Genomic DNA, 27,607 nt, shown 5'->3' with positions numbered 1-27,607 from the left:
GTAGTTTTGCCATAAGCATTTTTCCCATAGACGTCTTTGCCACAAGCATTTTCATTGCAGACATTTTCACCTTATAACTAAATGGCCATAAGGCAATTTTGCTGTAAAAGAAAATTAAAAAATAATAATAAAAATTTAAAAATTGACAGATCAGTTTGACAGCTTGGTTTCTCAAACTGGTTTGATAGTTTGATTTCTTTTCTCTATTGATGCATGCTGCATTTAGGGATTGTACTCCCATTTCTGTATGGCAGAAATGTTAGCCCTCATACTGGTATATACACATTTCCTATAGAACTTTAGAATGTCTAGCACTGGACATGTACCATTATGTAAGGAAAAAACAACTGTGGAGAATGCTTTCACAATACAAAACCAAAAAAAAAAAAAAAAAACAAAGCTTAGTGACAGATAGGCATCCTAGTGTTTGGAGACTGTTACCTGTGACAAGATGAAGGAAGAGATCTTAGCAAAAAAAGAAAAAAAAGCATGATGCCGAAGGATGAGACAAATGAACAAGCCAAAAAAATCACAGAAAAATATTAACAGTAAGAATGAAAGACTTTAAAGACCAATGCCTAGGTATAACCCACAGAATAAAAGCAGTGAGTTTTGCAGCATTGCTCTGAATCTGCAGTATACATTTTGAATGTATTCAAGCATTTTGTATCTCACAAGAAAGGTCTTTTAAAATCTTTGTAAATAAATGTTGCTATTTTATTTTTTGTGATTTTTATCTTCTATAGCAAAATTGTCTTAAAGCCAATACTTAGACAGTCAGATGTTTGGAGTGAAATTGCTTGCCGCAAAGATGTTTACAGTGAAACTATCTAGAACCATGTATGACAGACCAGTCCCCTACTTGGAAGATTAATATTTGTTACATAACAACTTGATCAATTCGGATTTTCACCAGCCGCCTTATCTTTCAAATGGCCGGCATGTAAAAATCTGATAGGTTGAATAAAATAAAAACTTTCAAGACTCTTAAAAGTTCTGCATGTGATTAGAGCTTTATGTTAAAACCTATTCTTCAACAACGAAGTTCACTTGCAGCTCTCAAAGTAGCAAAATTACCAAGTCATAAAGAAAGTTGGATGAGCTTTAAAAGAAAAGTCTGGAAACTCCTCTTTGAATTCTGCCTTTCCCCCCAAGCCTCTTGCTTGGCATCAGCGTTGCTGCTAAATGCTTCATTTACATTCATTTGTCATCCCAATGACATTAGAAATCACTCAGAGCAGCCCAGGTAGGTATGCCTAGGTACGTCCATCCAGAGAGCTGATGAATGAGCTGCAGATAAACAGCACAATTTAATGAGGCCAAAAGGTTGGAGAATTAGAACAAAATGTTTGGGTTCTTTCGAAATGCATTACTCTTGGGAATTAATCTACCTGATTATAGATAGGTACAGCTTTAAAACGGAGTCCGTGTTAATCTCCTCACACAGCTGTTCCATATTAAAATGTGTTCACTTTATAATCTTTACCTGCAGCAATGCCGTTCCTTAGGGTTCACCCATGTGTATGACACTTCCTTAAAAATGGTGCCAAAACTAAAATGAACTCTATCATAAAGTCCAAACAAATGAGCAAAGGAAAGTGAAACCAGACACAGAGTTGAAAGATAATTCCCAGGCCCAGCAAAATTAAAGATACTTGATTTTCTGTAGAATAGCAGAAAGATCGGTTAGCCACACACACTGAAGACCGTCTAGTCCGGTAGAACACCGTCCTCGGATTCTTAGCTTAATTCTCCAAAGTAACCAAGAAATGCAAAAGCATCAAGAATTTGTAAAACCAAAGTTTCAAAATAATGAGTAAATTGAATAATAGGAGCAAATGGGAACTATGACAGACTGATTTCAAAATGAAGAATGCGTAGCTAAAATTGTAAGAGGCTGACAAGAGATGCGTTGTTACTTTTTAAAAATTATTTAGAAAGTGATTAGGGATGTCTTTCCTATTTTTCTGTCAGATCCATGGTAGAAAGAAATAATCTATAGCCAAAAAACATCTAAAGCAAGTTACAAATGATGGAATCTGCCTATGTTTTATATAGTAACAGTGAACATAGTCGATTAATTTTTCAAAAGATGGTAAGGAAAGTAATGTGTTGCCTTCTCTCCTGTCCCTGCCTGGCTCCTCCCAGGCAAGAATGAAACCTTTGCAAGCAATGTTTGAATATATGTGGCGTCCAGATTTGTAAAATATGTAATACCATTTAACCAATGCACTGCTCTAAAAAAGTTTGCTTTTAGGTATTTTGCCACTTTCAACAGTTACCAAAAGTTTTCCAGCTTTAGAATGGAAAATGTACCTGTGAGGCGCCTGGGTGGCTCAGTGGGTTAAAGCCTCTGCCTTCCGCTCAGGTCGTGATCTTGGAGTCCTGGAATCAAGCTCCGCATCGGGCTCTCTGCTCAGTGGGGAGCCTGCTCCCCACCCCCTGCCTGCCTCTATGCCTACTTGTGATCTCTGTCAAATAAATAAATAAAATCTTAAAAAAAAAAAAAAAGAAAATACATCTTTGTTCATAAAATTCAGGGATGTTATTTATGCCAGAGTTACTATAGAGTTGAAAAGAGTAATTGCCAGTAACATTGGCCCTGCCAATAGAGAGATTATCCATTTAACAGGCATGGGTGTGTGTGTGTGTGTGTGTGTGTGTGTGTGTGTGTTCCTCTCTGACAGATTTATTTACATTTGCTTCTCTTAATATAAATTTAATGTTGACAGTTCATTCCCTGAACTAAGGAAAATATTATCAGATACATTCTCTTCAGGTTTCAGTGAGAGTACTACACATTTTACAGAATCCTTAACTTAATATCTAAAGTCTAATGAAAAATGAAGTTAGGGATTATAAGAACTGCAAAGTATATAGAAAGACATACAGAAAATGTACAGCAGATGCACCTGAATTAATCTCTAGGTAGAATTCTGTCACCTAGAAACAGGATTGCCCTTTGTTTGGGTTCAGTGGTTAGACCAGAAAAAGCACGCTGCTCTGCATTCTCTGAGGCTTCTCGCTTCTCCGATGGAGAATTCCGCTTCCCACAGACCTCTGCAGACATCTTTGCTGCTCAGTCTTTGTGGGCACTCCCTTTCCCCCAGACTCATTTATCATTCTGTGTTCAAAGCACTGTCTGTCCTCTTTCGTTCTCCCAGATTCCCCTTCTTGGTTATTTTAATTATTTGTTCACTAGCCTTGAACTTCCCTCCGTGAAGGAATTTGTGCTAGTAACACAGAACGACTTTAAAAAGAAAAGCAAAATGCAATGGTCACATTGGTTTGTATACATGGCCATAAAGAACCAAAAAGATGTTTGTCACGTGTTACATGTGGATGGGTAACACAGATACATGCCTTGGGATTATGTCTGTGTGTTACGCTTACCGGTGACAGTTCTAGTGACTCACGCTCATGTTATCAGATGATGAGATGGGCTTGAAGCTCTATGAAGTTGGTGTTATGTCGGTCTGTAAATGGACCTTCGAATCCTTTGGGGCTAGGGCAGTGCTTGCTGCCCGTTGTTGCTACATATTGACTGATGGGTTAGATGTATCAGTAAATACGCAGTAAAGAAGCTCCTGAGGGGGTCAACTACAAGAAATGCATAAACTTAAGAAAAATGTAATAGCTCTGTTCTTCTTTTAAAAGATGATCATTTAAAACAATATTTATTTCCTTATGCTTGGAATGTGGAGTGGAATGGATGTTCCATTCTTGTATATATCATCTTATAAGGAAGGAGGGTTTACATTTATATCAGAAATGGTTGCATTGAAGGCATCTTTCCGTTTACTCTAATCCGTCCAACACGTAGTTTTTCACAACTGCTCTCATTACTCGTGCCAGTGAAGAATTTGGTGTTACCCAAGAATATCTGATATAAATCCATATATTGCTTCTTTTCTAACCTCCTGGCTGATGATAGTCTTGGCAGAGCTACAAATTGCTTGGAAATACAGTGTGCCCATAGCTTATTCCTCCTTGATCAGGAACTATAAACGTATGCAGAGGGAAGGAGAACTAGAAATTACTTCCTTATAATCTGACACTGTGAGGGTGAACTCACAGTGTCCAATTATATGATACTGTGAGTTAATTATATATTAATTGGTGTTAATAAGTTTTAAAAACTGACATAATTCTGGGGCATGTATCAATGTTGTTATCCACCCAAACTGTAGGACACCGGAGAGAAAGAGCCGCTCAGTTCTTTTTAATAAGATCACGTATGCAAAACCTATGTGATTACTGCATTTCGTTTTCCTTTATAAAGTGATTTGGTATTATTTGCTTGTACAAATTCAATAGTCCTTGATTAAATTCTTGCCTTTGTCAGACCCTAGGAAATTTCATGTAAATGTATCTCATATGGATGGACTCAATGGAATTTAGACAATATTGGCCCCTTTTCTTTAGTTCATCACTAAATGTAATAAAGAAGCCAAATTTGTTCTTCTAGAAAGGTGTCATTTCGAGTTATCTTGAGTTCTTTTTGAGGCATAGTAGGCTAGTGTCTCACTCATGGAAAATGTAACCCCGTGGAAATCTGGTAATTTGATGGTAGAACTTGTAGTTCTCTTCCTCCTCATCCTCATTACCATGGTTAATAGTGATTGAACTTATAATTTTCCATGTAACATAAAAGCTTTATATGTATCATTTCATTTACAATGGGGATGATCATATGATAAAAATATTTTTATGACCACTACCACCATCATCATCATCATCCCCATTTTGGAATTAAGAAAACCAAAACTTGGGAAGTTAAATAGCTTGTTGAAAGTCATACAGCTACTAAATGGCAGAGTCAAGAATTTAAATGATCTCCAGACCAGATTTTCTAAGCTCACGTGGAATGCGCCTAGCCTGTCGTCTGTCTCGGTCTCCCGGGCAGCCTTGTGGGGCTGTGCCAATCATCATTTGCCCACCCAGGAGCCTTCCTTGTAGTCAGACAGCAGGACTGTTGCACTAAGGGACATGCTTCTTACAGCGTTAAGAGATTAAGACAGATTAAACTAAGCCATCAAAACTTTGCAGACTGCAAATACCTTTCAGATCATTGGGCTTTATAAAGTAAACTTAGTGTGAAAGGTGAACATGGACACTTTTATTTATTTCATAATACTATGAAACTAGGGATGTGGGTTATTCTAACGCTCCGGATTCTGTTACTCTTGTGAATTATGGTAACCACTGTAGAATTTTCTCCTAAAATATTCAGTCCAATCTAGTATTTTTATAGGCTGAAGGCCAAAAATTTTAGTACACACAGTAAATTAATAAAACCCATTTTTGACATCATTTTTCTAACATGTTTCGATAGCTGAAGTTTTTATTTTAGTTTTATTGGCTTCTTTTCTTTATAGTCTCATTTCCATTATTCCTTGGAGATTTGCCTATTGTAAATTAAACTTGAACTCTGGGTAACTGATAATTGTTGAGGTGACAGTTTCCAGTAACTGGGTTCTGCTGGGAAAGAAGAAATTCCTATGGCTTTTTAAAATAGGTTGACCCTGTGGCTTTGGAAAAATCTTAATTGAAGACAACTATTTTAGTCTTCAACAAACAGAACAAAACAAAACAGATTAGCAGAAGTCCAGAACTGTAGGATAACGTTATAAAATGGTGGTATATTGTAAGAAACAAATAATCTATTTTAAATAACCAACTTTGCTATAAATTAAAAGTTTCTACTAAAGACCCAATTTCCAGCATGATGAAAAATATTTTTAAGTCCGTCTAAAACTGTGTATGTCTCATATAAGACCCTGAAGAGACCATTTTTTAAAAACATAAGCTTAACTAAAAAATCATCCAGATTAGTGGAGGAACATTTAACACATTTTCTAGAAATATTTTATTTACAAAGTTTCTGGCATGCATTTGTTATGTGAATCCTGTATTGGGATTACAAATGCACTACTGGGCATGAATAAAGAAATTTTTCCTCCACAAAAGTTGACTGCTTTGATGAAGGCGTGGTTCAGAGTAAGTAATTTGCTTAATTGAGACTTTAGATGAAATATTTAGGGGCTCGTGGGTGGCTCAGAAGGTTAGGCGTCTGCCTTTGGCTCAGGTTGTCCTGGGATGGAGCTCAGCATTGGGCTCCCTGCTCAGCGGGGAGCCTACTTCTCCCCCTCCCTTTACCTGCTGCTCCCCAATTGTACACACTCGTGCTCGCTCTCGCGTGCTCTCTCTCTCTGTAAAATAAGTAAATATTTTTTTAAAAATTTAGCTTGTGTGACTATACATTAGGGATTTTGAGTTTTTTATGTGTCATTTTGTTTTTATATATCATGCCAATATACTAAAAAGAAAAGAACTCTAAAAATATACATCTTTGAGAATGTAATTTACCTTAATTTTTGCATTGTGTCTATTTCAAGGAATTGCTTTATTTTTTTCTTTCTCCCAAATTACAGCTAAACGAAAACGGTAAATTTAAAGAAGTGGAAAACATCAGAGGAATGAGGGTAGCAATCATCTCTATGTCATTTGGAATTTCAGAGATAGTTCATTCGCTATTCCACAGGGTGGCAGTCATAAAGCACAGACTAGGAAGAATGAACCAATTTAAAATTTGAAGCAGAAAGTTAGAGTGTAAACATGACCTTGTAAATTTCACCAGTTTATTGTGAACATGCATTATAACATTGTATATTGCACATGTGCCTGAAATCAATGAAGTTAAAATTCTTAGTACATAATTAGGTAAAATATGTAAGGCGAGAAACGAAATGCAGCATGAGTATGGCAGTTGGGATTGGAATAGTTTTTATGTTGGCCTTTTCACTGGTGTGCAAAGAATTTAAAAGCTAGGGTGCTCTGTATTAAACTTTTTCTCAACCAAGTGTATATTAATAATATAAAAATTTTGAGCAGCCTATAAAATCATTAAAATGTACATTGTGTGTTTGTGTCTGTGTGCGTGCATGTACACATGCACATGTGTGTATCTACCAAGAGAAATAGAAGCGTCTTGGGTATATTAGAAAGATGTTGGAAATACTGTAATGGTAAGGCAGTTGCAAAAATTATAAGAAGGTTGAATTTAAAATTCTCAAGATCTTAGTCACCATGGGGAGGGAAATTTCAGAAAAATAGTGTCTAACAACATCTACACTAAGGCAAATAAAAATTAAGAGGTACAGATTATGAAATTATAATATGGGAATAATTCAGTTAATCTTTTAGTCACAGAGCTGAGGATCTGTGTGGCAAAGTAACACACAGGGAGAGACACACACACACTGTTTGGTGTGCTTTAAAATGTTACACCTCTACACCCAGGTCTGATTCTGAATTTCTTAATTTGGACAACTTCTAAGATCTTCATGTCTGCAAACCACAGGGTTAGCCACAACCTTCGGAATCAAACAAAGCAACGAGTATTTTTGTTGTTTGAGGGAAGTTTCTGTTTTGCTTTTTTACGAATATGTATTTTGACTGAGTTGTGTTTATTTGGACTGATGACTAGCATCAGTCAAAATCACATGGTATGTGTTTAAGTGTGTAACCCCTATGTTAGTAGAAATGCTTGCCTCCCAGGGACATCGACAGAATTAGTCTTATTTATTTCTCTTCACTGAAAAGTCTTTTGTGGAAAAATATTTTACCAGAACACTGTTGCGGCAAGAGAGACACTAAGACAAACCAGTGCTTTAAATTGAAAATCTGAGGCACACTTTCAAATCTTCACTGTGAAGATTTCCCCCGTGCTTTCTGGGGCATCTGGGTTTTTTCCCTGCCTTTAATTCGTGTGACAATTGTTTAAGGTATAGCAGTGAAATTGAATTATCAGCTGGGTGACATACCTGTTTACAGAAATACTTCCATTTAGAAGTAAGTTCAACTATGTCAGAGGCAACACTACCTTGAAATATGAGCTGTATAGACAGCCCCCAAAATAAATTTTTAGAATTTAAGAAAATGAAATTGGTACATTTTAAGGAATACGGGTTGAGGGTTAAGATAGGTGTTGGCGACTTCTATTAATGTAGAATGGGTCACTTGTCCTTCTAAGTTGAGATGATTCAAATTCAGATGTGTCCTACAAATGGCTGAGGCAAGCCAGAAGCCAGGACGAGTGAAGGGTGGCTCACAGAAAACTTTACCAGTGAAACAGCACCAACTCCAGTGTACGTTTTGGGACAGGGATTGTTATGAAGTGATCTCTGTGTGGCCAAGAGAGTTCCAGTGGAGGAACAGAAAACAGATGTGAAATCTCTTTGGAGATTTGTGCTCTACGGTCATGTGCAAAGATGAAACAGGCGAAACAATTAGAAAATGTCAGTTCAAACAGTCAATCGACATGAATTAGGGAAAAGCTGTTAACATAGTTCAAACCAGAATGTGAATTCATGGAAAAGTGATTTTCTGCATGTTTATCTTTAGAAAAGGCTAAAATGTTTAACTTAAGATGCTGGTTTACTTAGATTACTAAATTGGTAAAAATCAATATATCCTAAATAGCCATTTTGTTAAAAATTTGTTGACATTGAATTTATCCTCTATATTCTTATATTATTATGAAATTATAGTATTTTCATAATTAAATATAATGGCTTCTGATAAACATTTTTGTTAGTATAATTTAAAAACGATCTCAACTGAGTTTTTAAAAATATTTGCATATCTTACAGCACATTAGAAACAGTAGATATTTTGGTTGTCTTTCAAAATTCTAGCAGCTTAACATGCGTATTTATATATACGAGTCCTCTTTTATAGAAAGTAATAGGACACCATAATCCTGTATGTATATACTAAATATTTTCATGGTGTGAAAGCAGTGAAACTATCACTAAGATAATTGCCTTAAACAACTAAAAGCATGATGACCTCCCTCCTACCTACTTCGTTATAATCACATATTTATGAAATAGGAATTATTATTTCTATTGATTATTTTTTACAGTGACTAGGTATGCGGATAATGTGTTTTAACCAGGTGAGACAGGTGAGGTTGTGTGGGCGTAAAAGATGCCATTTCTTCGAATGCAACCCTAGGATTGGGACAGGGTACTGGGCACCCAAGTACTGTCTTAAACTGAGTGGCTGACGACCCTGTTGAGAGTAGGTTATGAGGTTTCTTTCTGGTGACTTCCTGAAAGATTGACTGCCTTGATTTTTCTTGTTACATTTATCAGCTGAAAAGCATGCTTTCATTTGTTTTTTGCTTTGGCTCTCTTGTGTTGCCATCAGTGAAATTGCATGCAGCCTAACAGATCCCTGTGTTCCAATTCACCAGGTGCGTGTGTTCACATTTTCAGTTGGTCAGCATAATTATGACAGAGGACCTATTCAGTGGATGGCCTGTGAAAATAAAGGTAACAGATCTGTTTTCTTGACCGCATTTTAATACTAAAACTAAATTGGTAGTTGTTGTCCTACGTATTCTCTTTTAAGATCCAGTTGTAGCTAATGTTTACAGGAATAGAGACAAGTGTAAGATGTTGAATGTTGGTTTTTTGGTTTTGGGGTTTTTTTAGATTATTTGGGAGAGAGAGAGAGCAGGGCAGTGGGGGGGCGTGGGTGGTAAGTGGCAGAGGGAAGGGGGAGAGAGTCTTTTAAGCAGACCCCACATTGCCGATGAGGCTCGGTCTCAGGACCCAAGCCAAAGCCAAGAGTCAGACACTTAACTGACTGTGCCACCCAGGCGCACCAAGATGTTAAATGTGTTTTCTGTGGAGAAAAACCACACACAGAACACTTGGAAATTATTACTATTACAGTATATAAAAATTCAGACATTTGATCATATGATATCTGATATCATATATTGATATCATTCTATGCTTTATTTAAAGATACTTGATGCTACTCATCAAATAGAATCTTACCTGAAAAGTTAGGAATGAAAGAATATCTGAATTACATAACACTTACATGTAAGAAAGTATGACATATAAGTTCCTTTTTTTTCTGAGTGGTTGAATTTTCTTTTAAATGCCTTACACATTCTTAGGTAATTCTCATTTTGTGTAGTGAGCCCCTGTTCCCTATGTACACAGAAAAAAACTGAAAATGTTATTTGAAAAACTGATCACATAGCAATAAAGGGAACCTCAATTTATTACAAAAATCATATTTAGGCAAATATTTCATATAAATGTAATTGTCAGATACCCATTATCATGTATCTTTAAGAATCTCTCCAGCAATAGAGTATTTTAAATAATGCCAGGTTCCCTACTGTGAAGTAGAAAAACCACATGTATCTGATACAGTTTATAAGAAACATAGTGAAATTTCTCACAAAGCTTATGCATTTGTTAGGGATATACATTAATCCAACCTTTTCTACATTTATTGGTGGTATTGATATGTTAGTGTTTGCTCAATTAGAAGTTAAAAAAAAAAAAAAAGCTCTTTTTTCCTCCAAAGACCTAAAATAGTTTCGTGGCCATGTATGGTAATGTGATATTTAGATATATAAAAATATGTATGTGTATGTTTCAGGTTATTATTATGAAATTCCTTCCATTGGAGCAATAAGAATCAATACTCAGGTATGGTTATTAAAAATTTGTTTGAATTATGTTTTCAAAGAAAAAGATGTTTCTTTGCTGCTTTAAATATGCTCAATTGGAGAAAATATGTGAAAGTGAAAAAATGATCTATAGTATTGCAATTTGTAACAAAATGATGAGTATCATGGTGATGTATTGATTGCTATTTCATTAAAGTTCCAAGTGTTTTCACATATTGAAAACTCAGGTAAAAAACTGTATGCTGTTCTCCTAAGATGTTAAAAACATCACCGAAAATAAATAAAATGAAAATTTACTAATAGTCTTCTTTCATTTAACTTGAACTTGGTTCTATTTCAGATGACTTAAATTAGTTTCTTCAAGGTACAGGTCCCACAAAGAAAGTTAAGCAATACTTAATCTGGACAAACTATATGGATTTTAACCAGAATTTAGATAACTTCTCAAATAACCGCTGTTGATCTATTTACCTGTTTAAAATAAACTTTCAACAAGGAGATGATTTTTTCTATAACCATTTATTTTATTTTTAATTATTGAATTTTTTTCCAAATTTTTATTTAAATCCTAGTTAGTTAAAAAAAAAATCCTAGTTAGTTACATAAAGTGTAATACTGGTTTCAGGAGTAGAATGTAGTGATTCATCATTTACATGTAACACCCCGTGCTCATCCCAACAAGTGCCCTCCTTATCCCCATCACACATTTAACCATTCAGTTTAAAATATGCCTGTTAAATAACCTTGTAGAGTGAAGCAAATTAATTTAAATGTATATTATTTTCAAGTATTCATAAATAACAATTTAAAATCATTACTCAACTTTAAACATAACCGAGGATCCACAAAAGAGACTAAGTCAAAATTGAACATAAATAACACGGCATCTGTGGAACTGAATACTGACTGTGTTTTATGTTGAAATGAAACAGCAGCTGCACTTGAGTCTGATGTCTTACTTGGCACAAGTATTTCATTTATTTTTTGATATGTTTAAATGTAGCTTTGAATTTCAGCCAAACAATCTGTGATATGAAAGCAAGTATGTGGCTGCTTTATTATTTCACATTTGCGTGATTTCATCCAGTAAATCACAGAGACTTAAATAGTTTAGATTAACATAAAGCAATTCACAAGGAACGCATGTCACTTATCATTGGCTGCACCTCAGAAAAAGAATGTTTTGTTATTAGAAAAAAACTGGGGTAGATATATTGTATAAACAACATGAGCTAAATATTGTTGATTCAAAGTATGTAGAGATACCAGTTATGGTATGTCCAAAATAGTAATTAAATGGTTACATATTTACTTTCTTTGAGTCCATATTTATTTTTACCTCTAGGTAATTTTCTTCTGTAGAGTAATTTTGGTTTTGTTTTTAGTATAGCATTTCCGGTTTTCGACCCCTTAACCTTTTCTTTTTTTCTTATTTTTTTCTTGATAGGAATATTTGGATGTTCTGGGTAGACCAATGGTGTTAGCAGGAGACAAAGCTAAGCAAGTCCAATGGACAAATGTGTACCTGGATGCACTGGTAAGACACTGGCTTTTCAGCCACAGACCATCCTAACAAAAGCATGCAGCCATTTCTGCTGCCTTCTAGGTGATATTTATCGTTTCCAAAAGTTCTTCTTTTGCAACTTTTTTTGCTAGAATTTAGATAATACACATAAAAATTTAGACTCGTCTAATCACAAACATAAAGTGTTACTTTATTTTTTAGGTGATCTGTTATGAATGTGGGATTTCGAACCTCAAATCTTGAATTTGTGGCCCTTTCAATAACATTTTGAATTTTTATGTAAAAAAAAAAAAAAAAAAAAAGTACTGGGATGCCTGTGTGGCATAGTCGTTAAGCGTCTGCCTTCAGCTCAGGTCATGATCCCAAGGTCCTGGGATCGAGTCCCGAATCGGGCTCTCTGCTCAGTGGGAAGCCTGTTTCTCCCTCTCCCACTCCCCTTGCTTGTGTTCCCTTTCTCACTGTCTCTCTCTCTCTGTCAAATGAATAAAATCTTTAAAAAAAAATAGTATGCTAAAGTCATGTGAATGTATACCTGCTACTGCAGACTTTGAATAAAAATTGGAGGAAAGGGTTTTAAAGTAGACATCAGCTAGCAGATGCATGTACAGCCTCCACAACTCAAGCCAGACCCAACAAAGCTCAGAAGTAAATAGGCAAAGAATCTTAGCCTACTCTGAAGTCATTACAAACCTAATAACCTCTTTGTATATAATCTCTGCTTTCAAATTCAACCCCAGATTTTTATGGAAATAAGCCATTGAAATGATCAAACTTGGTATGATATAACAAAAACATGTTAAGTTTTCCATTGTATAATGGAAGTTTTAATATAAGTATGCTATGGTATTTCAAAGCAGTGATTCTCAGTTGGTGGTGATTTTACCACACACAGGTCATTTGCATGTATCTATGGATGTCTTCTCTTATTCTGACTAGGATGGGGAGGGCTTGCCTCTGGCATCTCATCGGTAGAGGCCAGGGATTATGTCCTTATAGTAAACGTTGTCTAATACACAGGATGGTCCCCTCACTCCATGCACGTGCACACAACAATCATTCAGCTCAAAATAGCATTAGAGCTTAAGTTCAGAAAACTTGTTTAATGTAAATTTTACTTCTCCTAGTGTGGAAGTTATAAATAGTAAATATCATACTTAAGATTTATTCATATGCATAATCTTGATGAGAGGACTTTATTGATGATTTGATTAATGTAATATATCAGGGAGAACCAAAATACTGACCCCTGAAAAGTAAATGCTGATTCAATAACCCTTTCTCCTACTTGGAGTACAATTATATGCTGATACTACTACTCTGAATGCAGTGATGACCCCAAAGGGCAAAATGCAATCCATTTAGAATTACTTATCATTTGGTTCTTGTAAAATAAACATATACAGGAAGTTGGAAGAAAAATAGGCACTATTAACAGCAGCTTTGCATGCTAAGAAAGATAAAGTGAAGCTTGCTTACCTCAAGTCCTAGCTAAAATTACCATCCAGTGTTCCAGTGTTCCTTCTTGACATCACATATTTATTTAAGGTCACATGGTCATCTAGGCTATGGTCAAAATGTTTCATTTTTCCGAATCCATCACAGAACAGGGTATGATAGGAGGAGTCAATAATTATGCCCTGTAGAATTTCCTATGACCAGAAGTTCATTAACCAGCAGTCTGCATTGTTGGTAAGCTTCTTACTGATAGTGCAAATGACGTTAGGGAGAGATTTTGGTTCTAAATGTGCTGTTCAATAAGTTGAAACTAAATGTAAAACAAGAAAAAAAAATAAGAGTCACAGGAATTGGCCAGCCAGTGGACACATAGAGTATTCTTTTACTAACTTGAGATTGAAAAGTGAGTGTCTTGTATTTCTAATTACATGTCTATAATCTCTGCACTTTGAAGATTCACAGTATATGTTGTTTAGTGCATGCTGGTTACATTAAAAAAAAAAAAGTAAATATTCCAAGACCTATACCAAGGCAAAAATGTAATAAACATAATGAGAACAATGAGAAGAACTCTGGCAATTCAGAAGAAAAAAGCTGTATATTTGGGGATGGTGTAGGGTGAGCTTAAACAGTTGGTGATAGTTTAGCTGAACTTTAGAGTTCAGGTAAGGTTTCTGCAGTTGGTGGGGAGCAGTGAAACCACACAAAAAAGGGTGCAGTATGATGGGGCAGGTTGGATATGTTGGAAAAATGCTACCTCGGTCACTTGGAGGTAAGAACAGAAACAAGACTGGGACAGTATTGTGGACGGTTCATTTTATTTGGGAGATAAAATGAGGTTCTTTGGACGAAAAGAAAGGTGAAAAGAGTTGGAATCAAGAAAATAAAAATATCACATAAATTCCTGGAGAGCAGAAATCTTATTTCTCTTTTTTGTCCTCTAGAGACTAGCACAGTGTCTAGGAATAGAGTACAATTTTTTTGTCCTCTTAGTAAATGAGAGACAAAATAGAAATTGGGCACCAATGAGTTCATCAGTGATGTTGTCTCCTTTGTTAGAAGTCTAGTATCTTATTTTAGGGCAAATATTACCTTATTTAGAAGCAAATTACCATCCTCTGTATAAATGCAAATGTGAGTGCTGATTGTCTCCATATATACTTTATTGTATATCATTCTGGCATTTTAAAAGCTGTGCATATATGTTGTAACTCAAATAATAATTTCTCCAAAAGGAGTATTTACAGAATTATGTTTTGGAAACAAGTTGTATGAATTATCTATAATCCGACTTTATTGAGGTGGAAAATTTTCTTTGCGAATGTGAATTTGCATATTTAACTAAGGCTGTTTTCATTGTTGAATATTCTGGCTTACAACTCAATGGAGAGCCACCTTGTGTATCATCGTGCACCAATTATGCGTAGCTGTTTTCTTAATTGTGTTTGTCCCAAACAATTTGGTATCTTGTTCTACTAAAAGCCTCTGTGTGATTGTCCTTCATTAATTCGGTTCCCATTGTTTTTGGGCTTCCCACATGATTATGAACTATTGCCCAAGACATTTTCTCCACGAAGCCGTGCTGTTTCTGGAATTAGAACAAGGGTCATGAGATGTGGATTTGGGGTTATTATTCACAAGAAGATTATTAATATTTTCTCAGCCTAGCAAATTTGAAATTTTAAGCGGTAATTTTTCAATCATTTTAAAGTGTGGCTCTTGAAAATGTAGTTTTGACATGAAATAATGGCAAAACTATATGTAATTGCTATAGATAGCAGTAATAAAAGAAGAAAACTCTAACCTGAAAATCGGTTAATTTCCACTACTCTCCTTGGATTCATTTAATATCTGAAATTATCTACATTCTGATTAACACTAGGTCATTATTTTTGTTCATGTTTATTTTGCTTCATGACCAGACTGTTGGAGTTGATGCTTACAGTTAGCTACATTATTTTACTTTGTCAAAAAGTACTATTCGTTTTGGAGGGTATTTAGAAGCATTATTTCATCTTTAGAACAGCGTAGTATTTACCTAGACTGTTGCCGAAACGCAGTATTGATAGTGCGTTTCTTCTGTTTGTCCCGCTCTGCATCTGTGATGTAGCATGAAGCCTTTGGCTTAGGACATGTAAAAATTAAGAATGAAGCTAGCCAAAGGAAGGCAAATAAATCCTATGAAACAGTATTTTATTATCACCCTGCTTATGGAATCCCATGATGTTAGGTAAACTGTCACTGTGAACAGAAGGGTGGAGGGCAGGGTGACTGAAATATTTAGTGTCTTTTGATTTTTTTTTTTAAAGTTATTTGCAGTGCTCTCTTGGGCTATTATTTTAGATGTTGCATGCTTCAATAGCTGCCTAATCGATTCTGATTATTTCCCAGACTTTTTCATTGACTTTTTTAAGAAAATAAAAATAATTTTAAAAAGCTTTCAAAATCCTTTAATAATTCTTTGTGTCTCTTTATAATGTAACCGTAAAATCCAGAGTCAGATACCAGAGACTAATGCAGAATGACAAAGTTTAAATTTTAATTCTAATTTGCCTTTTCTTTCTGAATCTATTTTTAGGAACTAGGACTTGTCATTACTGGAACTCTTCCGGTCTTCAACATAACAGGCCAAGTTGAAAATAAGACAAACTTAAAGGTTAAAAGTTAATTGATAAAATTAATAATAATAAATGATAAACGGTGACGTTGAAGCTGAGTGTGGATAAGATATTTCTATAAGGAAATACAAAGTAACTGTCTTGTGAGACCAGAAGTAAGAGGGAACAGCTGCCTGTGTGATAACCACCTGGGAAAAAGGAAATACAGGTCAAGTTCTCTGTTTCCCCAGAGCCAGGATTCAACTTAACTCTATTTAAGTATGAACTGATGAGAGCACAAGTTCAGACTCTGGGAGTAATTACATGATAAATGGGCAATACTATGGTATCCCCCCACTCTTTTTTTAGATGTGTCTGAGATATCCTTGTAGCTCAGAAAGAAAAATCCCAAGAACAAAAACCATGGTGATGTTTGTAGCCAGTGTATAGAGATATATTTATTGAATCATTCCTCCTCCAACTCCCATTCAACCAATATTTTTTAATCATCACATAAGTGTCTGATTTAAAATGGATAATTCTCCATTTTTTTTCCTACTTTTTAAGATTCAAGAAAAATACTACATGAATTTCTTAACAGTGTTGATTTCTGGAGCACTGGTAATATTAGTGCAATAAGATGCTACCAACTTAAGGTTCTGAAAAATCTGTATCTTGTACTTGCTAAATTCCATTCCTTATGTTTCAAATACTCCTGATTTTGAAGTAGGGTTGCATTCCTGTTTCTTAGCTTGCATCACAAAGAATTTAGGATTGCAGGAAAAATTCAGATTTTTTAAAAATACTAAATACTGATTTTATGGTTTGCTTGACATTCCAGATTAGAGGGAAATTTATTTCCAGTTTATGGCATAATGAAATCTTCTGCATTTACTATTCTTTGTTCAGTTATTATAAATTTCAGTTGAACTCTTTCTCTTTTAATACTGTGGTCATCAAAAACACTAGTTATTCCTCTTTAAGAAATCAGTATTATTAAATATCTGTGGGATCTAAATCACTTAATCCATAGAAGAGTGATTGTCTAACTCTCAGATGGACTGTGTAAGGAATTGCTTTAATTAGGAACTTTTGTTTAGAGTAGGATTGGTCCCTGGCACAAGAATATGATTGTTGACAAAACTTTCTCACTCTCTGTGTACCTATACAAAATTCACAGTGTTCTCATAATAACTATTGAGTGGATTTTATAATTTTCTTTGTAACATTTTATTTTGTAATTTACGTAATTCTATTTAAAACAAAAATTCCCGATTCTAAATTTTAACACCATTTTCTTTAACATCCCTGGGAAGATTATGATAGCAGTTTGCCACCTAGCCCTGTTGACTTGGAACTAAAGTTTTGATGCCCATTGTTTCATATTTAGAAGTTACCAGCACTGAGAAGCAGGGTCTTGAGGGTTTCTGCTGTTTTATTACAATGAGGTCACATACTTTTCAGGATAGGTACAGTCAACAGCAAAAAAAAAAAAAAAAAAAAAAAAATCCATTGTTTTCTCATTTCACGTTACCCAATATCTTCAGGCCGGACATTTTTGTGATTTTTTAATCACAGTACACCACAGTCACAAAGTACTCTCTCATATACAATTACAACTGACTGTACAGAGTGATTAAAATAAATAGTAGAGATAACGAGTACAAGTAGAGGCATCAAAGAAAAATTTCCTATCTTTTCTATTTTTGCTGCACTTATCAAGGTGTCATTTTTTAGAGTTAAATGATAATCATAAAGTTGTGGGTGAGAATCATTGTAGATTGATACCAAAAACTGTCTCACCCTTAATATGTTTTAGCTAGTATGGAATACAACTCGTCAAGCAAAGGATGAACATATATAACAATTGTGTAGAAATATATGTGTTTTGGGTATAAAATACACTTCCTTTTTGCTATTTCATTAATAGAACCAGCTGATTCTTGGTGTGATGGGAGTTGATGTGTCTTTGGAAGATATTAAACGACTAACACCACGTTTTACAGTAAGATGAAATTTACTTTTTGGGTATCTTTTTCATTTGAGAGCTTTGTACTAATTTAGCTTGTCTATAAAGTATTTAAGTAATTCTCAAAAATCATGTGCAGTTAACTTCGTGAAAGAGCTAAATGTTAAAAAGGATCTTAAAATATAAAGATACCATGTTATCTTCCCTCATGCTTTAAAATGTATTAAAGATTTTTTTTTCTTTTAAAGAATGTGATTTCTGATTGTGATTCAGAGATCTTGAAAGTTTTGTTTTTTGTTTTTTGTTTTTTTTCCCAGCTGTGCCCCAATGGCTATTATTTTGCAATTGATCCTAATGGTTATGTTTTATTACACCCAAATCTTCAGCCAAAGGTATGTATATAATGTGTTTATAGTGACTTATGCAATTCTGTAAAATTAATAGTGTTAAACTCACTACACAGGACTACATATAAAAGAACATTATATCTATAATGTTAATGGATGACAAGACCACAGTTTATGGTATATGAAAGTGTGAAAGCAGGTCTCATTTTTCTCTTACCAATTCAGCTATCCCATATTTCTATCGAATATTTAACTAACCAGTATTCACACCTCAGAGACCGCCATTATCACCCTGTGCCCGAGTTCACACATCCCACTTGGGATTGTCATTAAGGCTGGAAGGTAGTGAGGAGATTGCCCCAGATGGGTGTGAACCTGATAAGTGTAAGTAATGTTCCTCTGTGCTCAGGCCACATGTTCCGACACCTTTTATTTCTGGTAATTATCTCTCCTTTTCATCTCCCAGAGGGCTTTTCTTTCTACTTTTGGACAGGCTTATAAAACTATGAATGAAAATCAGTTAAGTAAAACTCTACGGGATGGGCTTCAGAAATGAGTCTGGTGGTGGGTATTATGGAGGGCACGTATTTCATGGAGCACTGGGTGTGGTGCATAAACAATGAATGCTGGAAAACTGAAAAAAAAAAAAAAAGAAATGGAAAGTGTTTATTTATCAGGGAGTTGTGCAGAAGGGATAAAATTCCATAGATAAACCATTTTATCCTAATCTTTATGCCAAGATATAAAATATTTTCCTACATATCTCCTCCAACTTATTTCACGTTCCATTAGTGCTTCACAGGTGGGGTGAATATATATTTATCTAAAAGCAAAAAGTGGCACAACCTTCCTATATTATGTAGTTGTAATTTATAAGCATCTTCAAGATACTATTTAACTTTGAAGATAATTCCGAAGATACTTTAACCCATGCTGGAGGGAAATACATTGGAATTTAGGCTTACTACCTTCTTTTCCTCAGCCACGGGAATTTAATGTTCGTGATATTTTAGGGCATACAGAAGTAGGTGCATAAACACACACATACATTTAATATTGAGTCATTTAAATATTCCAGTCAATGATAATTAAGAACCACTGAAATTGAATACAAAACATACTAAGTGATTACAGTAAATGGTGTCAATTTTAATTCTACTTTGGAAGGTCCATATAAAATCCATCGTGATGTAAATATTAGCTAATCAAATGTAGCTCCTGATCACCTTGCATTATTTCTCAGTGGCTTTTTTAAAATTATAAACGTAGTATAGGCATTTTTCCCATTATTATGAATCTATCACAGCTCTTTATAAACATGTCTATTAAGTTCTTAATGAAGTTATTTATGATTAGCTAAACAGTCTGTGATTTTGTCACAGTTGAAAATTTCTATCTTTCTAAATCATTCTTAAGATTTTTTAAAAATTTGCAGTATTACTCTTTGGTCTTTGTATATCCAGTATATTTTCAATTATATTTCCACAACTGAAGTGATTTAAAAGCAGTAACAGTATTATGTGCTAAAGGGTGTGAAGGATCCCCGTTTTTATGATGGTAGGTCTTAACCCCTTCCCCCAAAGGAACTTTATTATTTAGACAAAAAAATAAAAAAGAATAATGAGAATAATGCACATATGATATATAGATATAAATCTATCACTTAGAGGCAGTAATTTGAAAAACGTTTTCCCCTTCTATACACTCTACTAATAACCAGTATTTATGGAGAAATTTTTTTTTTTTTACTCTTTGATGTTAACATACATTTGGCTCAGATTTGGAATAATTTACTAAAACTCATAAAATTACAATGAGAATATAAATTCTATAGAAACCCTTATTATAGCCCTAGTGATTTTTCTTCAAGAGTATGTCAGCTTTTCATATTTTTATATAGGAAATTGTTATAAGCAAGTATGCAACAAAGATATTTAGAAAATGTTATTTTACAGAACCATTAAAATATGTTTGAGCAATCAATGAGTTCTTTTTTCTGAAATTCATGCTTGTGAATTAAATATGCTTGTGAATTCTCATCATTAGATTAAACGTAATGATTTCTATTTTGTGGGTGATGGTACATGCTATACAGGTAGATAAGAGAACCTCATAAAAGGACCATACAGTGTAAGATTTTAGAAATTGACAAGTACAAAGGACCCATATGGTAACAGCTAGTGTACTAACAAAATTATTCTCAATCTGCTCATCAGAAGTATACCAGTAGAAATATAGGAAGATAATGCTCTGTTTCTGTAGTATCCCTTATTATTTAACAAGGTCAAAGTTTAGTATTATTACAAGTATTCTTTGCTGAGCGCCTTGTGTTTGCTTCCTGAAACTATAATCTTAAATTATTTCAGTATAATTTTGTAGTTTGTAGAAGGCAATATGAATATCCTTCAAAAAGACTTGGTAACAGGAAATAAAGTAGCTGTAAAACTTTGTTTATCTAATTTTCTAAGGAATCACTACTTCTCAAAGCATACTGTCTTTACCGTGACCACATTTTGACAAATACTGGATTATGTATACTGCTTTGTTTCCAAATGCATTTTAAATTTCTTCCATTTTGTTTCATGGAAATAACCAGATCAGGTATACTTACTAGAGACCTAATTTTGGTCAATCCTAAGAAATATTTATTGTACAGGAAGTTGGACATAATCTTTTATTTTTTAGAAGTCAATATTTTAGAATTCAATATTTAAAATAAGTCTACAAAAATTATAAAAAAATAGAATAAATTTACAGTGTTAAGATTAAATTCTCCTTTAGTTCCATGGATAAAACATTTGGTAACACTTCAGAAAACAAAGGCACAAATTTTAGGGGTTTAATATTAACACTTTTCAATATCCTAGTATTTATATTTGAACACATTTGAATCATGTAAATTCTAAAATTTGCCTTTTTTTTTTTTAATCAGCATAAAAGTTGTCTTCAGGCAAACTATCTTTCTCACTTCCCAAATATGTATTTCTTTGGAGGAAAAAAAATGGAAAATAAGGAGTGATTTTGCTAAACATTTTTTTGAGTATTTCTACTAGCATAAATTTTTTTATTCACCACAAATATTTTTAAACTTTCATTTTATTTGTTGACTCATCATGAACTCTGTGGTACCTCTTTCTGATCAAGGAACTATCTCATAAAATTGACTGTAGAGTAGAAGCCTTACCTGTGTTGATATGTAGCCCGATGAATTACCATCTTTCTGTTGCTTCAGCCTATTGGTGTAGGTATACCAACAATTAATTTAAGAAAAAGGAGACCCAATGTTCAGGTAACTGTGAATGAAGTTAGCAGTGGCTTCAAATTTGCTGAATCAGAGTTGAGATTAAGCTTCTCTTCCTAAAAGCACATGATTAATGCTGCCTTTCCTGACCTCAAGCTTCCAGAGCATGAGTTGGAGATGAGCATCAATTCTCAATAAACTGGAGCAAAAATATTATTAATGATGGCAGAGGGTATGCATTTGCTAACTCAAGATTGCTAGCAAACTATGTAATTCATTAATTAGAGCAATCATAATGAGATGGCCTCTAAAAATAAATTTGTTATTAAATATTGTGACATTAGTGTCAAATCCATGTAATCCTAACAATTGTTTGTAAAATTAACTTCTAAGTGGAAATAAAAATGCAATTCTGATGGGGTAGTTTCTATAAATCATAAAATTTAAGCCAAATTTCTTTGTATTTCTAAAGTGTGTTTGGGGATTAGAGGTTAGAAAAATTTCCCTTAAGCTAACTAACATGTCCAGAATTCCAAATAAATGTGCATTTTTATTGCCTGACAAGCTCATGGCAAAATCTTTTCTCTTTTGTCAGCAAAATTTAAATGTTATTTTAGGTATGCATATTTCTATAGTTACACTAAAAATCATCAGAAAGGATACTTCTCCAGTTTAGTGCAGTATAGTAAGGGAATTAGTACAGTAAGACAATTTCAGAATTCTAAAGGAAGTTCAGTAAGACTTAATGTTTTATATATGTCTGTCATTGCTTTAAAATAAAATTAATGATATAGTGGAGATGTAGTATGATAGTAAGAAGAGATTATTAAACTATGAACTAGTAAAACACAATTTTACGTTAGTTGTACTTACAGCTAATACTATATCTTTGAGGAGTTCATTAAACCCCATCTTACTTTAATTTCTTAACCTGAAAAGCAGGAGGATTGAACTAAGAATAATTGTTTCTTTTTATCCTACGTTGTATGTTCCCCCAGGAAATTAAATATACATGTTGATCTCCAGCTCCCTCTCCTGAAAATTCTGATTTAATATGCCCAGGGATGGGACCCAGGTTAATGAATAGTGTTTCAAGTTTTCCAGGTTGTTCTCAAGTGCAGAGACCCTTCAGGTTTCTTGTAGCTCTAGAATTCTGTGCATTCTGATCTTCATGTTGTTTTATCAGTCTTCATATCTTTTATGATAACTGTAGAAGTTAAAATTCTATTTATGTCTTATCTTGATTTATTAAATTGTTTTATATTACTCTCCTTGCATGCTTATTTTTGTGTATTCAATGATACTTTTTGCATTCATGTACATTTTAGTGAATTTTCATTTTTATTGTACTTTCAAATATTGCATGTAAATATTAGGATATAATTTGAAAATAAACAACCTAAAAAATGGTTTGTTTTATTTTCCTTTTCCTTCTAAGGAAAGCTGAAATGGCAAACTGGTGACCACACAAAATTTTTGAATTTGGAAAAATATTATTTGAAGTAGATAGTAATTTTCATAATACTAACTACTAAGTATTTCCACTTAAAATTTGTGTATAAGCATTCTGCCTACTTTAGTTCTACAAATGATGTTGTTTTTATGTCAGCTGATGTTAAAATTTTGTACATGAGGAATGTTAGATATTAAAATATCAAACAAAGCATTGGGACAGAAGGGACTTGATTCCCTTCTTGGGAATCAAGACTGCTTGGTGCTTTTTTTTACTAGAAGATTCTACTTCCGGATTTTTCAATCACTGTGCCTGTGATCGGTCCTTTAAAAATTGGTCAGCTAGCTTGCCATTTAAAAAGTACAAGTTATGCATTGACATTTTGCTTTTATGATTTCATTCTCTTCTCTGTGTCTTTATATGTTGGATTGGGACATGATCTTCATATTGCCAATTCTTCCTGATAATGCCTCCTCCATGCATGCTGTTTGGGTCTGGTCATGCTATGCATTATCCATTGCATGTAAGATAATATTCTCATTTATGTTTATATTTTATCATTTTGATTATCTTGACTTTGTTTTGCAGTGAGTGTGTTAAATTTTTATTGCTGTTATGGTGTTGTGTGAAGATGATTTATTTCAGGGGACTTTAAAGAAGCAATTCTGAATAATATTGTCCACTTTAGAGTATCCTTTTGCTAGTGACTGCCTTGGTTTGGTATTTTAAGTAAAGGATTATAATTATTTTTGGTATTGATTTTTATTTTCTCCTTATGAAATATGCTACATTTCCAATGAATATTTCTTCTGAGGCAATATGTTGCTGTCCAAATAGTGGTCAGTATTATCACCCTATTAAACAATCTAATATTCATTTTCAGTATTCTAAACCCTTCTGACTTCAGATATCAAGCTCATGAGCAGTGAATTTTTTTTTAATAAAAGTGCCAGACACAATTGAGATTGTTTTTTCATTTGCCTTTAAGAATACCCATTCACCAAAACATGGGAATCATAAACTTTGATTATTTAAATAGAGTTATTCCTTGAAGGAAAGCATTTTTTTCTTAATTATAAAATAAACACGTGCCATATATAATGTCATTCAGCATTTGAAATAAGTGTTTAGTTTTAACACATTTTTAATTACTATTATTGTTTTGGGTAGTCAGTCCTCCTAAAACTGTTTAAAATAGTGATAATATGGTTCATTTGGTGGTTTAAGAAAATTAAAAATTAAAAAAAAATAATGATAATCTGAACATGTTTTGGAAGAGCCCGTGATGCTGAAATCATTAAAATTCCAGTGACCTTGCGCTAATACAGAATAATTTGTATTTTTTACTTCTTTCTCATTAAATACCACATTGTGGTGTTATTTATTTTAGTAAACATTAAAAACCCAGTTTCTAAAATTAAGTAGTTATAAAACTGTGGACGCCTATTAGGACTGTATTATTGTAATAAACTGATATTCTTTTATGGCATGTTCTATTACTTAGTGGTGTTATAAGAGCCTCAGTGTATTTTTGTTTATCAAATAATTGAATAAGTTCATTTTATGATTGAGAAAGTTTTTTAAATGTCATCTGAGGTGAATTTGCCAGGCTAACAGTTTTATTTGATATATTTATGTAAATAAAGAATCTGCCTTGTTCCCCAGTTAATTGTCCTCATTATTGCCCACCAGCAAGAAGAAGCAGTAGGAGATGTAGAGCAGGAGACCGTATTTAGTGAACCCAAGGGTTATTATTTTAGTTAGATTTTAATTACAATAGCTTATCTTTATTCAAGTGCTTGTGACTTGACCACAAATTTTACCTTATAAGGTTTATTTAATTTGACTTGCTAAAATGTGTCACATTTCTGAGATTCCAATATTTGAAGTAAACTTGGATTTTTTTAACGCTTCTTAAGAATATGCTTAGAAGAGTTAGTTTCACATAGCAAATTCAAACATAGTTTTTAAAAGATTTTCCCTCATATTACTTCTTTTTATAGAACATAAAGAGTGTGAATTACTTTCATGTTGCCCAGTCTAATTGCCAAATATGTTATCCACATGGGTTTGTTTTGCTCCTTTCGAATCCTAATTAAAGGAAAGAAAGTTGTGAGTAGACCTTCAACTGTCCAGTTCTCACAGAACTTGTAATTACAAATGTAGTATCTAACACAGCGCTCAAAATGAAACTGTCTTTGGTTGGTGGCAAATTAAAATTTTCCTGGTACACCTAAAGCCCAAATCCCTAGCCTACTTATTGTTATTTTAAAATATATGTGTAGGAAACCGTGTATGTTTATGTAGCTATTTAATATACCTTAGTAGGTAAGTAACATCTATGGAATTATTTTCATATTTGAATATACATTAAATTATTTGTATATAGCATCTTTTTACAATGTTGTATATGCTTAATTATTATTATTTTCTATGTAGAACCCCAAATCTCAGGAGCCAGTAACTTTGGATTTCCTTGATGCAGAATTAGAGAATGACATTAAGGTGGAGGTGAGTAAACGCCTGAAAAGTACTCTCGGGCCCAATGCCGAGGCTCATCCGTCCCACAGTACCCGCTGAACAGCTTCACTGTGTTAGCTTCTCTCCTAGGTACTAGGTACACAGTGATGAATGTTCTTTGTCTTTAAAATTTCTAGATCCTGGGCTCTCTCATCCAAACGGTCATATGGAAAGGAATCAATATTTTAATTTGGGTGTGACATTAGTTTGTTCCTTTCTCGTTCCATACATAGAGACGTTTCAGTATTTCAGTACAAATGTAACTTGTAAATTTCAGTACGCAACATAGAGATTGAAGACATTGCTATAGAGTTGGAAGAAAAGTTGGAAGGCATCTAACCACCCAAAAAGCAACCTGAGGAGAAAACCTGCCATGTTTGTCTTAGTACCCTTGACCCAGAAATTTCGATTTTATTTCAAAACCAAAATTGCATGTCCTTTTCTCTTAGAGGATCTTCCATAATAATGAGGATAATAATTAAAAATAACGATATTTATTAAGTACATAATGTGTGTCAGTCATGGATTCTCAAGAGCCTTTGAAGTAGTTACTGTCGTTATATCATCATTTGTCATACTGATGGTTTTAACCAGAGGGTTAAAAAGCCTGTATCCAGCTACTCAGCGGAAGTAGCAGGACTGGCATTTGAACCAGGCTCTTGCGCTTCAGAGCCAAGATTTTTAAGAATCTTGTAAACGGATGAACTTCGCTCATCTATGCAAAGGCCACCAAATTTCTTCTAGAATTTGTCAGAGAGTGTCTTAATATGCACTTACTTTACAAATTTTACACATTGACTCCCTCATTGTAGAACAACAGAATTTAATTATTATTACTACCCAAGACCAAGGCTAGTACTGGGATGTCTTAGGTGTTTAGTGAATGTTTGTTATACATTATTTGGAGGTGAGAGAGCAGGATCATGTAATGTTGCAGAGCGTGGTCTTTGGACCCTCATGCCATGGTGTGAGTGTAATAATACTGTCTAACTTATTATGGCGCAGTTTCCCCTCTATCAGTCCCATAAAGCAATTGCCCATTCTTTCATTAATATTTAAAAAATTAATGATGAAGATACTTAATTAAGGATGCCTTTATTTTTATGAGTATAACGGGGTAAGTTTTAAAAAGAATATGCCCAGAGACAACTATAGCTACTATTACAACCACCCTACTATTTTTATTCATTCTCTTCTAAAACAAGGAATAAACCTTAAGAAACCAGTACTTTAATAATCACACTTTGGTAATCAATTGAGTACTTGCAGTAAAGTGATTCTTTCCTCTTCCTGTAGATTCGAAATAAAATGATCGATGGAGAGAGTGGAGAAAAAACATTTAGAACTCTGGTTAAATCTCAAGATGAGGTAAGAATTGAGTCAGGCTTACTCTTAAGTAAAATGTATAGATCAAAAATGATATTGGTAGTTTGTCTTTCCTGTTAAAGCATTATTTATAAAACAGATGTCTCAAGTAAATACATGTTTTTAAGGCTTTCTTTGCTGAAGAATATTTTAAATATTTTTTAAACTCTTTAATATTTGTTAAACATTTTGCTTAAGGTTTCTTGATATTGTTTTACATTTTATCAACACTATGTTCTTGAAAATTACATTTTAGGTCTCCATTTTTTATCTTCGTAGAAAATAGAGCACCCAATTTAATGTTGTGCCATCTTCTCTTAGGGCATTTCAGTCATGCAGAATTGAAGTTAATATTTAAAACTGTATGCAATAAATGATTTGTGCATGCACATGTTCTAATTGTTGCGTTTCATATTTTGGTTTGGGTTTTATTGTTGTTGTTGTTATTTGTCTACTTTTGTTTGGCTTATCTTCCTTCACTGTTTATGCACTTTATAATTCCTTGAGCTTAAATATGAAATTAAATCAAGGAGTAGCACAACTATACTCATAAATTACTGGTACAAATATGTAATAAACATACTGTTTTACATTGATGTAGAAGAACTCTGTACAAGAGCAGTGTGTCTAT

At 33.7% G+C, this 27,607-nt stretch overlaps 1 protein-coding gene across 7 annotated transcripts in view; it reads left to right on the top strand.

Annotated features, from left to right (window-relative positions):
* Window positions 1-27,607, top strand: part of CACNA2D1 (calcium voltage-gated channel auxiliary subunit alpha2delta 1) — a 499,615-nt gene that overhangs the window by 421,954 nt on the left and 50,054 nt on the right. For 3 of the 7 annotated variants that reach the window (XM_080818056.1, XM_080818055.1, XM_080818054.1), the window contains exons 13-21: window positions 9,263-9,341; window positions 10,474-10,523; window positions 11,952-12,041; window positions 16,063-16,140; window positions 18,012-18,086; window positions 18,368-18,442; window positions 21,630-21,686; window positions 25,531-25,602; window positions 26,908-26,979. In XM_080818056.1, the coding sequence (XP_080674182.1) occupies window positions 9,263-9,341; window positions 10,474-10,523; window positions 11,952-12,041; window positions 16,063-16,140; window positions 18,012-18,086; window positions 18,368-18,442; window positions 21,630-21,686; window positions 25,531-25,602; window positions 26,908-26,979 (648 nt within the window). The remainder of the gene's footprint in view (window positions 1-9,262; window positions 9,342-10,473; window positions 10,524-11,951; window positions 12,042-16,062; window positions 16,141-18,011; window positions 18,087-18,367; window positions 18,443-21,629; window positions 21,687-25,530; window positions 25,603-26,907; window positions 26,980-27,607) is intronic. The other 4 variants (XM_080818060.1, XM_080818058.1, XM_080818059.1 and 1 more) reach the window with 2 other exon arrangements.

This window comes from Martes martes, assembly GCF_963455335.1.
Source record: "Martes martes genome assembly, chromosome: 11".
Classification (NCBI taxonomy): domain Eukaryota; kingdom Metazoa; phylum Chordata; class Mammalia; order Carnivora; family Mustelidae; genus Martes; species Martes martes.
The sequence above is the reverse complement of the archived record's forward strand: the minus strand, read 5'-3'. Positions and strand labels throughout refer to the sequence as shown.